Source organism: Oreochromis aureus, linkage group 14 (assembly GCF_013358895.1).
Source record: "Oreochromis aureus strain Israel breed Guangdong linkage group 14, ZZ_aureus, whole genome shotgun sequence".
Lineage (NCBI taxonomy): Eukaryota > Metazoa > Chordata > Actinopteri > Cichliformes > Cichlidae > Oreochromis > Oreochromis aureus.
In genome coordinates, this window is record NC_052955.1 from 41,629,788 (window position 1) to 41,642,631 (window position 12,844).

A 12,844-nucleotide genomic window follows, 5' to 3' on the forward strand; every position below is an offset into this window, starting at 1 on the left:
GTCTGAGACAGCAGCCTGCTCTCCTCACGCTCTTTGCTCGGCTGTATTTGGCTGCGTTGTGCCGACGAAGCTTAGCTCTGGTAAAAACTAATGAAGATTTTCAAATTGAAGATGAGACCCGGCTTCGGTCTGAATTTCACACAAGTACAATTGGTGTTTACTGCGAAACACTCATTACATCCAAGCCTATAATTAAATGTATCATCAAATCTATTTTCTTCCCCAGTCATTTCAATCCAGTCATCCAGGAGGATTAGTGGAGCTCAGCAGGGGGAGAACAGAGCAGGAAGCTGCTCCAACACGAGCAACTTCCTGTCGTTTCTCAGCGCCGAGAACGCGCGGGGCAGACGGCAGGCGCTGGAGGACGCTGGCTGCTGGAGCCTCTCCAGACGCTGCTTTGGCAAAGCTACTGCGAGCGCAGATGGCTCGGTCGTCAACGAGCACACGCAGCACGACAACACAAACACGTAAAAGCCCCTGACAGCAGATGACACACGAGCACACGCACGCAGCAGCGCACAGCCCCCACACACTGAAACGTGTGAATGAACACTGGCGCACACACAGTGTCCACATCAAATTGGGCATGAGACTAAATGCTACATCAAATCTACTTTAATTCCTGATCCCTTCAACCCTGGAGTGGCCTGCTTTACGGGACCAAAATAAAAACAGCAACTGTGTTCACAGATTAGTTTTGGGCGCTTGTGTTTGTGGTCACGAGAGAGGCTCTCTGACCGAGGCAGAAGCACCACGGGCCGACAACGCTTCCGTCTTTCACTCCCTACCTGCGCTCGCCAGCGCTGCAAATGAAAGCACAAACCAGTGAAAGCCCACTCTGGCATGGGTTATGAATTTTGAGCTTACAGTCCAAAACTGAGAAAGAGATGCTATGCTCGTGAGCAGCAGCAATGAGGCCTGTTCTCAGTAATGACGGTTTGGATACAGCTCCTGAAAGATGCTGCTGTCAGCACTCAAAGCTGTGAAAGAGGTCGGTTATCATCACAGGTCAGAACACTAAGAGAGAGAAATAACACGTCAAACCAGCCGTCAGACTGGATGCTGTGAAGATTTTCTGTGTCTGCCCAAAGGCCCAAACCTCTGCATGCAACAGCTCAGGTTGATCCTTTGGTTGCCATCTAGAGGAAGTAGAAGGTTTACCACTGCTGACTCTGCAAACACATGATTAATGGTTGCCTCCAGTGGTTTTTCATCCGCTCTCAGTGCTGTGCGACAGAGATGAGTCTGTTATGGGCTTATCCGTGCAGGTCCTGAGCCACGAGAATCCACTGCCACCTGGGCCTCTCATTCACCCTGACAACACTCATGTGGTCAGCAGGAACAGAGAGCTGTCCCTGTGTGACACGCGTCACAGTCAATTAACAATAACCCCCCGGTTTGGTTGGTTTGGTTTTGGGTGAATATGTGCAGAAAATATTGTGTTATGGAACAACTTCTTTTCTTAAATGAAACTAAAATAATGAGGCTCCTGGGGTTAAAACAACTCGACAGAAGTCGTTCTGCTCGGTAACCTGTTCTCCATCTGCTGCAGGTTCTGGTTTAAAACTGATCCCACCACAGCTGAATGAGCTGGTCAGCAAGAAAACACCAGCGTCTCACTTCTTCTTTCAAAGTATGAGCAAATGGATTATTTAGAATAAAGCTGATCATGGATATCATTATTATTATTATTATTATTATTATAAGAGAAAAAGGCTAAAATATGGGGCCACATATAATTGTGTGGCCATTAACATGTTTGTGTAACTCTGCATGTGGGAAACACTGTTCTACCTTATTTAACTGTAAAAGAAGAAATGTTGAATGAGTCAAAAAGGCAATGAGTCATTTATCCATCTGAGGTTTGCCTTCACACTTGGTTTGGAACATAGTGAGATTCTGCTATTACTAAGCACACCAGAGTATTGCCTTCAGAGGTGTGAAACTAGCGCACAGGAGAAAACCTTAGCAGTATTGTTTTTGGTCATCAGTCAGCTGGAGGGAAACCCGAGCCTGCATGTACACAAACCCACACTGTAATGCTCTTTCAGATCATCAGACGGTGCGTTTTAAATTTGGGGGAATCCCAGCAGTTTGAAAGTCTAAACTGAAGGTCGTGGCAGCTCTGAAATATGAGATCATCCATGTAGACGGGTCACTCGGTTCAACAACCAAAACAATCACTCTGCTAGGAACTCATTATGTCTCTGTACTAATGAACAGCACAGCTATTAAACTGACATAAAAACAATGTGAGGCTGCAGTCGTGCCATGAATGTATGCTAACAACATCGAGCTGTGAATACCAGCCGCTGCACTCAGCACGTCGGCCTCCAGTTGAATAACGACAAGATAAGTGTTAAAGCCATGGTGACCAGATCATGAACGCAGAAGCAGATTGCAGCAGTCATATTTTCTTCTCATGGTTCAAAATCAAACTGAACAGTTTCAGATTATCTGCCTGCTCTGCTTGTTTCACCCGTGCACATGTAACGGGTGTATTAAAAAATAATTTATATTTCACCAAAGATCCATCCTGTAGTGTTATTTTGCTCTGTCAGTATTGGTTATGTATATATGTTTATTTATATATATTTATTTTCTGTATTTATATTTTGGGAGCTTTTATTTTGTTTGTGTGACCTTCCCACGAAGTCACTTCCTGTAGCTGCGCGCTATTTTCCTCAGTCAGTCGCCTAGAGGCCCGGCCGAGGAGAGGTGAGCGTATGCTAGTGTTCTCGGTTACAGAGCGAATAAACACGGCATTTAAAAGTAATTCAAACACTGCTCGTTCCCTTTGTGCATTTTGTCTCACAGTTCTGTTCGATGTTTTAGTGTGAATTGTTGTTTCTCTGTCAAGTACAGCACTTTATTGTAACATGCTAAGTTAGTCTCAGGTTAGGGCAGGTGGTTTCTCATCAGGTCTGCCATTCTTCTCTCTCCCTTGAAGGTGTCGTGCAGAAGCCCAGTAAAATGAAGATGCTGTACTGATTTATTTTTATTTTGAACAGTTATGGGAGAATAAATCCACCCCAGATGGCAAAGTGAGAGTCGACTCCTTTTGTCATTTGCACAACACAACGCAGAGAACTAACAGCAATCAGAGTTTAAGGCCAGACCGGCTACACACACAAAGCACGCGTTAGACCGAGCGGCCTCACTGCTTGGTCTAACGCGTGCGTGCACATACGTAATAACACCACATATATTATTTGCTCAGATTCTTTTCATTGTTTTCAAAAGTCTTCCATAAAACAGGCAGCCCACCCATCTTCATTTCATTTTCTGCCCTTACAGCCTGCTAACCCAGCCAAGACGGCGGCCACTGCCTCGATCACAGAGCTCAGCAGGATAAGAAATAAACTCCAGAGTGAGACAACGTGAGTGTGTTGCACAACTTTCTTGTGTACACTTGTTTTCACAAACTTCCTCTTGCTAAAAAGTCCGATGATGAGGGGGGAATAATCAGCTCTGAGGTAACATTTGTGACTCCTTGTGTCCTTTTGCCTGTTTCAATACCTTTGACCTGATCCACCCAAGAAGTCTGAAGGAGGCTGAATCAGGGCTCGTCTAGTTTTGCAATCAGTGGGCGGAGCCTGTCACCACAGTTACTACGGACCATCATGAAAAGCATCATCGTCAGAGGCTCTTATGCTGTGCCATCATCAGTGACGACACCGAGAATTTCATTTTGGGACAGACAGGGACAAAACTGGGACAGGGTTAGGGCATTAACCAATAATGTCAGAGCGAGGACAGTGACCAGCAGTACTGCAGTAATGACACCACTGCATGTAGCGTGTCACTAGTCACATGTTTGTGAAAACAGAGATGTGACACAGTGGGTGAGAACAGCATGTGCCCTAAAGTTTAGGCTCGTTAATCGTCACATGCTCGTTCTGATGTAGCCAAACTTGATTTTTATTCTGTAGTTTGGGTTTGTTTATGTTTGCACTTTTACAGATGACTTAATATAACATCTTAGTTTAAATCAACTTTGACAAGTTTGTTAACATTTGATTTTTTTCAGCGGTTAGTTTGTCCAGTTTACTTGGTTGGAAGTCACCTTACTCACCTGTGTTCCAGGAACAAAAGGAGGAAGTGCTGCCTCACTTCCTGTCTTTATAGCTTCCTGTTTAGTGGTGATATCACAGGAAGGGACCAGGTAAGGAGGGGGGGGGGCCTAATTTAATAAAGTCAGTTTTATTTAGAGTTATATGTATTCTTGTAAACTGTAAAGGCTACACCACAGGTGTGTGTTTCACTGCTGGTAAAAATTCATATCATAGGTGTATGATCATGGCTGTGATGTGTAGTCTTGCCTGTTGAATATTCCATAGGAGAACACTGTGTTTGGAGATGTTGAGTATTTTAGAGGACAAGCTCAGTGTAGCCAAGTGCGCGCGACATTCACTTTGGTTTAAGTTCTGTTTATTTGCACCAAGTTAACTTTGGGTTTTCATCACAATTTTGGGTCTCCTGACGTTCTTCAGCCACTTTGGCCAAGCTATCTCACAACTGAGAACTTTAATTTTAGGTGTTTCAGGAAATGACACTGTGAGCCAGCACACACACAGGAAACCTGCGCGCTGCCAGCACCAACCTTCAGCAGTGCTAACTGTTACGCTCCTGTAGGATCCCCGTCTGTGTCCGAGGCCGCATTAACACACAGTTTCTGCTTCTACCAGTACAAGTAGTGCAGTCTCATTTTGGAGCTGGCCATTTGCTTGGAGCTCATTTGAAATGCAAAGCGCCCCTCCTCCCCTCCTCCCCCCGGCAGCTGCACTACCTTGAATTTCATAAATCCACAGTGAGATATCTGAGTGGAGACAATGGCCCCATAATCTGATAGTGCTGTCTGCTTCCCTGCTTCCGGACAGCGCTTCAGATGAAGCTTGATATGATGACTGAGCAGGAGTGCTACATGTGCACAGTGATGCACCTCTCCTATTTCAGGAAGGAGGCTGATGTCATTGATGTGACCTTGTTAGACGCTCCTCCGTGTAATGATGACATGTCAGGTACAACACCGGGGATCTCTTTTGGATTTTGTGTTTTCATCTTTAAATACTCCAGAAAAGATGGAGACAAAGGGAACCTTCATATTCATGTGCACTTCAAAGAGAATGACTCAATAATTCATGAGAGTTACCGACTTCACAGCACTTTGTGGTTCTCTGCAGCGGCTGTGTGCAGCGGGCTAGGACTGGACAATGTGCAGGCCTTTTTTCTTTCCTTCTTTTAAAAGAGCAAATGTGCAACGCTTGAGCTGAGATACACAGAAAACACGTTTCCTCTGCTGACAGCTGGTTTGAAATAACAGAAACATCAGCAGTGTGGAGCAAACACACGGGTGTGGAGGCCGGAATGTACACATTTGTGCGCTGCAGTCCTCAGAAAGACACAACGCAATTTTATGACCAGTAGAGCAAATGTGAAAAAACCACATTATCTTCACAGGAAGTGAGTAGGCGTCCATCTGACAGAACATAAGAAGTCAAATTCTTCTTTGTAGGCTGACGGCAGATGCACACCAAGCCACAGTTATATAGGTTACATCCCCTACGTGCACGAGAAAAACCAGAGTCAATCTTAACGTACTGCAGAAAAAACTGATACGTGTGTCCACTGTCTCATTCTTCTCAACAAAACATGTAAATTCCTGTTATTCCTATGAGGAAAAATGCTAACGAGTAAGTCACAGTGTGAGATATGTCAGTACAGGTTTAAAAGTCATTAACATTATCAAACATCTTTAATTCATTAATTAATGATTTCACGATGCTGATTCCATCATATTAATAACAGAGTACAGAAATTTCCACTTCTATATTTCTCTGCTGTTCATATTATTGGCAGGGCTCGCAAAATCGCTAGCCCGACGTCCCGGGGCTAGCGATTCTTTTGCAATCCTTTTGCATTCTTTCACAAATGTAGCTGAGTAATTATGTCATTGGCATTGTAGCTTGCCATCACCAGTGTGTGAATGTGTGCGTGCATGGGTCGATGACAGGTTGTGTAAAGCGCTTTGGGGTCCTTAGGGACTAGTAAAGCGCTATACAAATACAGGCCATTTACCATCGATGAGCCACTGTCAATATGTGACACATTGAAATCGCGTTTGAATTTGCGCTTGTTTTTTGCTTTCACTTTCACTTTGCGATCGCGCGAACTGTGTGTAGAGAGCGGCAGCACTGATTGGTAAGTCACAGATTAATTGCGCACCAATTCCTCTGACATCGTCTAATCAATCGTTAGCTTACTATCAAACATGACAAGTGAAATCTCCTGCAGCAAGCTTAAACATGTGATAGAGGTTGATTGCGCAGAGAATTGCTGATCGTTATGTGAGTATGTGTGTAAGAGCAGATGGCTTTAGGCAGGTATTTTAGTTCTGCAGAGCCAAACAAGAGAGGTCAGGGTGAAGAAGGGGCAGCCAAAGAAAAGCCTACCACAAAACGGAAAAGTTATGACAAATCAGACAATGAGGGGGAAAAAAAGCGCAGCTTTTTTGGTTTCATAGACAGAAGAATTTATGTGGCTGGAATATGACGAGCTAAATAACATGATGTTCTGCCGGGTGTGTTGTGAGTTTCCCTCGATTTCTGAGTCGACAAGCGCCTTTGTTACTGGGACCAGTCATTTTAAGAAAGACCCCATCAGAACCCATGAAAAATGCAAGAAATACATTATTGCTCAGTCTGCAGTATCTGTCCCAGAACAAACACCAATTGCAAAAAGCATACTAAAAGTAAACCAAGCATAACAAGAAGTCCTGAAAAATCTGTTTAGAACAGCGTACTATGTTGCAAACAGTGAACTACCACTGGCAAAATTTAGCAGTCTTTGCAAACTTCAAAAAGCAAATGTCCTAGATCTTGGTTCCACTTGCCTCTTACCCGTGATTTCAGTGGAAATTTCAAATTCAGGATCTGAGCAAAAAATCCTGGCACAACTTCACCTGCTTCCAAGGTGCATGGAGAAGATGAAAGAATTAAAAAAGCAGGAACTCCAGCAACACTTGAGAAACGAAGAACAGCTTTAATAATTGACCAACGCGTTTCGGCTTGTGGCCTTCATCAGGGTCATAGTAAAACATTGTAAAAAAAAAAAAAAAGGCCACAAGCCGAAACGCGTTGGTCAATTATTAAAGCTGTTCTTCGTTTCTCAAGTGTTGCTGGAGTTCCTGCTTTTTTAAATTCAGGATCTGACACAGACTGATTCATGTTGTACACAGTTCTTGCAAGTTCATAGAAATTTCTGTTCAATTAGAACCAAACATTTGAGTTGATGGTTGAAATTGTTGTTGTAATTTGTGTTTTAAATATTTTTAGATTGATGTTTTGTTTCCTTTACAATATTATACATTAAAGTATAATATTGTAAAGGAAACAAAACATCAATCAAAAAATTGTCCTCTTTTTTTTTTTATTCGGGCTACTTAAATCTATTTTGGGCTACCAAAAACTGAAGAGTGCCTGCCCGAAGGGCTATTAGGGATTTTGAAATTTTGCGAGCCCTGATTGGACATAGGGTTTATGAAAAATACATTCTTACATTTGCAGATATAATTTTTATCAGCTGAACAACAGAGGCATGAATGTAACAAAGACACACAGTTACGGCACAGTCAATCTAAACTACTGATGAAATGAACCGAGGATGAAAACGACACGTTAACTTTCAGTCGTCTCAACAAAAAGAAACGTTAGATTCAAGTTTTAGTCACGTGTGAAATTTAATGTCTTACACGACAGCAGCACAGCCGAGTGTGGCTGACTCGCTTAGCTCACAACATTATGATTAAACACTCTTTAGATTTTTTCTATATAAAAAATATATTTTCACTCCCCCGAAGACGTTTTTGCCTCCAAAAAAAGAAAATCACTTATTTACTCAAGTCTGCACAGACTTACTGTGTATGTGTGCAGACTAGCAGAGTTTAAAGCCACAGTCTTATTCTGGGCCTTTTAAAGCCCTGCTGCTGATAACTGAGGCCGGCTTGAAGTGCACTGGGCATGAAAGCTAACACATACTGGACTACATTATCACCATCTATCAGCACGTGCCTCTGAATGAATGACAACAGACTTTTCATGTGAAATAACCAAACTGTAACTTTGGTGGCTTCAGATACAGAATCAGAGGATGCTGTTGTCCTTCTGATCGCTCGTGCTGACAGCATCTGTGTTCCTCACTGACACTTTGTTTGCAGCTGATAGTGAGCCAGCTCCTTCTTTACTTCTGTCACCATCCTGAGCCAACATGCTCACATTTCAGACTTTTGTAGTGAAACCAAGCCTGACTTGTTTCGTGTGTAACTGAACATTGCACTAACAGGTAGCTGACACACACGAGCTGTCATTTAAAGAGTTGAAGAGCGGCACCTCGTGACTTCCTGGAAGCCAGTTTCTCTCTGGAGATGAGAAAACCGTACGCGATCGATTCGGTGATTTCACTTGGAGTCGACGTACGGGACACGCAGACTAGGTGTCAGTTGATATTTGTCTTTGTGTTATTATTAGTACAGGAACTATGTTTAACATCAGTTTGACATGACGTTATAGGTGATGATGAGTTTTTCTTTACGTGTCTGTCTTTATGATCGATGACAGAGTTACATTTACTGTCACAGCCTCATTAACATTAGACACCACGCAGCAGCGAGGGACCGTGGTGAACAATAGTGCCATGCTTTTAAATGTCATGAGAAAGTGAACAAATGAAATAACTGCATTTTTTAAATGTAGCTAACATGGAAATATTAAAGTATTTAAGTGATCAAATTATGTTGGAACAATAAGCAGTTGATTGTGTCGGGATATTGTGATTACATTTTATAATAATGACAGACTTATTAAATCAAAAAAACTTCACATTCACACAAAGTAGTCGTGATGACTTTTGTGCTGATTTGACACATTTCTGTCAGCTGCTAAACCCAGCGTCTCCCACTGAAAGACCTTGGTTTACATTATGAAGTGCAAATGTTTATGAGGACACTGACATGAGGATCGATATCCAGTAACCTCCTCTCTACTGCGCAGCCACAGCAGATGGATTGAATCTCAACAAAACCGAGATACCCAGATACGTTGTTGAGAATACTGAGTGGGTCACCTCTTCAGACAGATGAAAGCAGTGGACAGACAGATGGACAGAGAGGGATCAGCAGGCGACCATACGAAGGCCAAAGAGTCACGGCTGATATCACCGGGCTGTGGGAGTGGGTTCTACACCAGCGCTGGCCTGCCTGCAGGGCCTGTCATTGTTTTCTGTGTCCATTCATTAAACCACAGCACACTTCCTCTGACACACAGGATGTGTGACATGTGCCTGGACGAAAGCCTCTCAGAGCTGGAGCACTGTGAGATTTGCTCCAGAATGTAGGTTAAGATGATTTCCCTGCTGTGTGCAGCAGCTCGGCTCTCAGAGGTCGCTTTATGGAAAATGTTAAACAGGAAGTAAGGTGTGTTAATGAGAACACACGGCCGTGATTCATGGAGTATTCAAAGTGATGATCATGTGACACGGGAAAGAACCAGTCAGCTGACAGTTACTGCTTCATCGTGTACGTGTAAGTCATGAAAAAGCCCGAGCTACGTTCTTTAACTGACAAGGAAACAAACAGGAAAAGCAAACATCTGCTGCCTTTATTGGTTTAAAGTATGAATATTAATTCAGTTTCAGTCATTGTTCGACAGTTTCTGCTTTTCCAGACATCACAAACCTCTAACCTCCCCGACACTAAAATGTGAAGATGACAAGAAACGTCATGGAGAAGATCTTTTCTGTTTTCTAACATTTTATAGATAAAACAACAGATCACAATAAAAATCAGCTGCTGCCCTTGCCGCTGTGTTATACGTAGGAGTATGGTGCTTTTTCAGACCGCAGCCCATTCAGCATTCTTTGTTTCCTCAGAAGGAAGTAAGCACTAACAACAACACATCAGATAAACGGTGATGAAACCACTGGCACACTGTTAGCACCGGCTTCTTCTGATATCACCATCAATATTATCCTAGAATTTGAAAACGAGTGCATCCATAATTATGTTCTAACCAGTGCTGGTGAGTACGGTACAATGCTCCGGTGGTCGCCATCGTTTCCTTGTCCAGACTACAGCACTGGCTCTCCTCTGTGCTCTCCAGCTCGGCTCCAAACAGTTTTACTCTGTTTGTGACAACTGTCTTGGTTTTCTGACCACACAATCATTATTTTGGGCTGCATCAGGCAGCTGTTTCTAAAACGTTCTCAGAAACCAGCTGTACAATCGCTGCCCAGCCGCAGGACATCAGCCATGTAAGCCGGCAGACTAGCTTCACTAGAAACGGAACAAAGTCTGCGAGCGCTACATGCTTCTGTCTCCTCACGTCACAAACCAAACACAGCCTCCTAATGCGGCGGCCTGCGCCCATAGTAAACTTCCATCTCTTCCTCTGACATGTCGTTGCTGCTGCCGAGCCAAACACCCACCCACGGGCTCCTGCAGGATATTCAGTCATCACTCCCCAATTTGTGTGGATATATTTGAGTGGAGAGATCAGCTCTGAGCCTACAGGCCAAACTAGAGTTTGCTGCTGACTTTTCTAGTTCAGTACTGACTACATTTTGCGCTTGCTAACGTATTTGCTGTATCCACTTTAAAAGAGGTCTCTATACAAGCGTTGAGCTTTCTGCTGAAACCTGCACAAATAATCCAGTGAGCAAACATCAGTGCATGTAAGCCAAGTCAGCTGACAACCAGGGCTGTCCAGGCCCACACCAGATCTTTGAGGACAGTCCATTCAAATACTAAAAACCTGCTGATATGCACGCCGTGTGGACATGCTTGGTTTGAAATTCTATTAAAAATCACAGTGGGTGGCGATCACTGTAACTACACCAGGTGATTCAGTGAGGTGCTTCTCTGCTGCAGACGGTACTGAGAGGATGTTGGGACAATCTAAATGATCTCAATCATATTGTTCTTCTGACAAGAGTTTCCCTACCAGCTAACATCGGACAGGTACAAATAGAACCATGACAGGCCGCTTGTAGGGCAAATGGAAAACATGGACAAAGCTTCCAGGTCTGAAAAATGAAACAAACAACTGAAACCACATTTCTCCTAAAGGCCGGCAGGGCCGACTCATCCAGCAGCGTAAAGCTTTGCTTGTACAAACAGCTTGACTAGTTTCAAGTCTCATTAATGCATCATGATCTTCACGTAGTTTAAAAGTGTCTGTTAGTGTGAAACAGGACAATAACCTGACAGGCTGCTACAATATGAGCGTGCACTTTGGTTTCACAGGCAGATCCACCTCGCACTCTTCATATCTGGTTTCAAAAAAGCTGAGACGTTGATGGTAAAAACGCTCAGATCGATGCTTCAAAACCAGAACTTCACAAACCAAACAGTGACTACATCCACCTTCAGTTATTCAGGTATGTCGGAGCTGCTGACACGACGCATCGTTTAAACTCAGGTCTACTGTATGTGTGACATATTGTTATATGTATATATATGTATATACAGACTGTGTGCCCACACCACTGACACAGTGTCTGTTCAGTCAGTAATGCTTTAAGACCTCACAGTTTGACAAATCACCCGAGTCCCCTGGTCTGTTTATTTAATTCTTACTTATATTCTATCAGCGAAAATCAGCATACAGCAGGGTTGTGTTTACAGTGAGTGCCTGCAGCCGACAGGACAGACGTGAACCCGCTGATCTCGCCAAGTCAAAGACAGTCCCTCCATTCAGTAAGGGCCCAGGACACAGGGTGATCCATATGACCCCTCCACACACACACACACACACACACACACACACACACACACACACACACACACACACAGTGCTTCATCACTTCAGAGGACGCTGAATACACTCACATTCATTTCCTGCACATCCAGCTCGACCTACCCATACTGTTAACCTAACCTTCACCAAAATCATCTTCAGTGTGGATTATTTAGCTCATGGGGACTTCATTTAGATCCCCAAAGAGCGGGAGGTCCACACAGTGTGACTGCCTAAACAGATTACTGTGACTAACACACACACACAGCCATGACTCCTGACTCCAGTTTTCTGAACAGTTGACATATGAAACATGACGAAGTGACCATAGAAAACCTCAGAAATAATTCAACTTCTAGTGTCTGTACTTAGTGGCACAGCTGAGAGCTGCGATTTAAACACCATCCACTCATCCTTCATGCTGACCTCTGTTCATTATGATTCGCTCCACTTGGCTCATGTTCTTCACTCAGTCACGCTCAGTGGACATTATATAAATTTATATTTATATTTCATACATGTACGGGAAACGGGAGAGCAGCTAGCGGCTGTGAGTGAGGCGGTGCGGGGAGCGCGCTGATGCCGTTTGACCGGTCCGCGCACCGTCACGGTGCTCACGGCTCTCTGGACCGCCTGCTGTGACTCTCATGTAATCCTCCAGCGGACACACAAACATGCAGACATGTACCCGCACACACGGGCTACTTACGCCCTTGGTCTGGGGAAGCCCATGGACAGCAGCACGTCCAGGCTGGAGCTGCATTTCATCGAGCCCGCTCGGTTCTGCCGGAGCCTCCGAGGGAGGATTTTGCTGTAGAGGTCTTCTTTAGCAGCCATGTTCAACCGGCCTCACTCAGCCCACTGCAGTCTGACTCAGTCCAGCACTTCACCTCCGGCTAGTCCATGAGCCTCAGCTGGGTCCGCATGAGTGGAGAGATAACGGCAACTGCACGGCAGAGAGAGCAGCGCTGTGCGGCCAGGCAGAGCCCGCTACTCCGCCCACTGGAGGAAGCAGCACAGCGCGGCTCACCCACCGACACTGGCGACTTTATTAT

The 12,844-nt window shown here is 44.2% G+C and overlaps 1 protein-coding gene across 2 annotated transcripts in view; it reads right to left on the reverse strand.

The window, feature by feature from the left end:
• The window catches only part of LOC116329947 (ubiquitin-associated and SH3 domain-containing protein B-like), a 43,001-nt gene extending 30,212 nt beyond the window's left edge, over positions 1–12,789 (reverse strand). Inside the window, exon 1 of one of the 2 annotated variants that reach the window (XM_039622843.1) lies at positions 12,499–12,789. In XM_039622843.1, coding sequence (XP_039478777.1) covers positions 12,499–12,626 — 128 coding nt within the window. In that variant the 5' untranslated portion in view covers positions 12,627–12,789. The remainder of the gene's footprint in view (positions 1–12,498) is intronic. The other variant, XM_031752092.2, reaches the window with a different exon arrangement.
• Between the last annotated feature and the right edge of the window lie 55 nt (positions 12,790–12,844).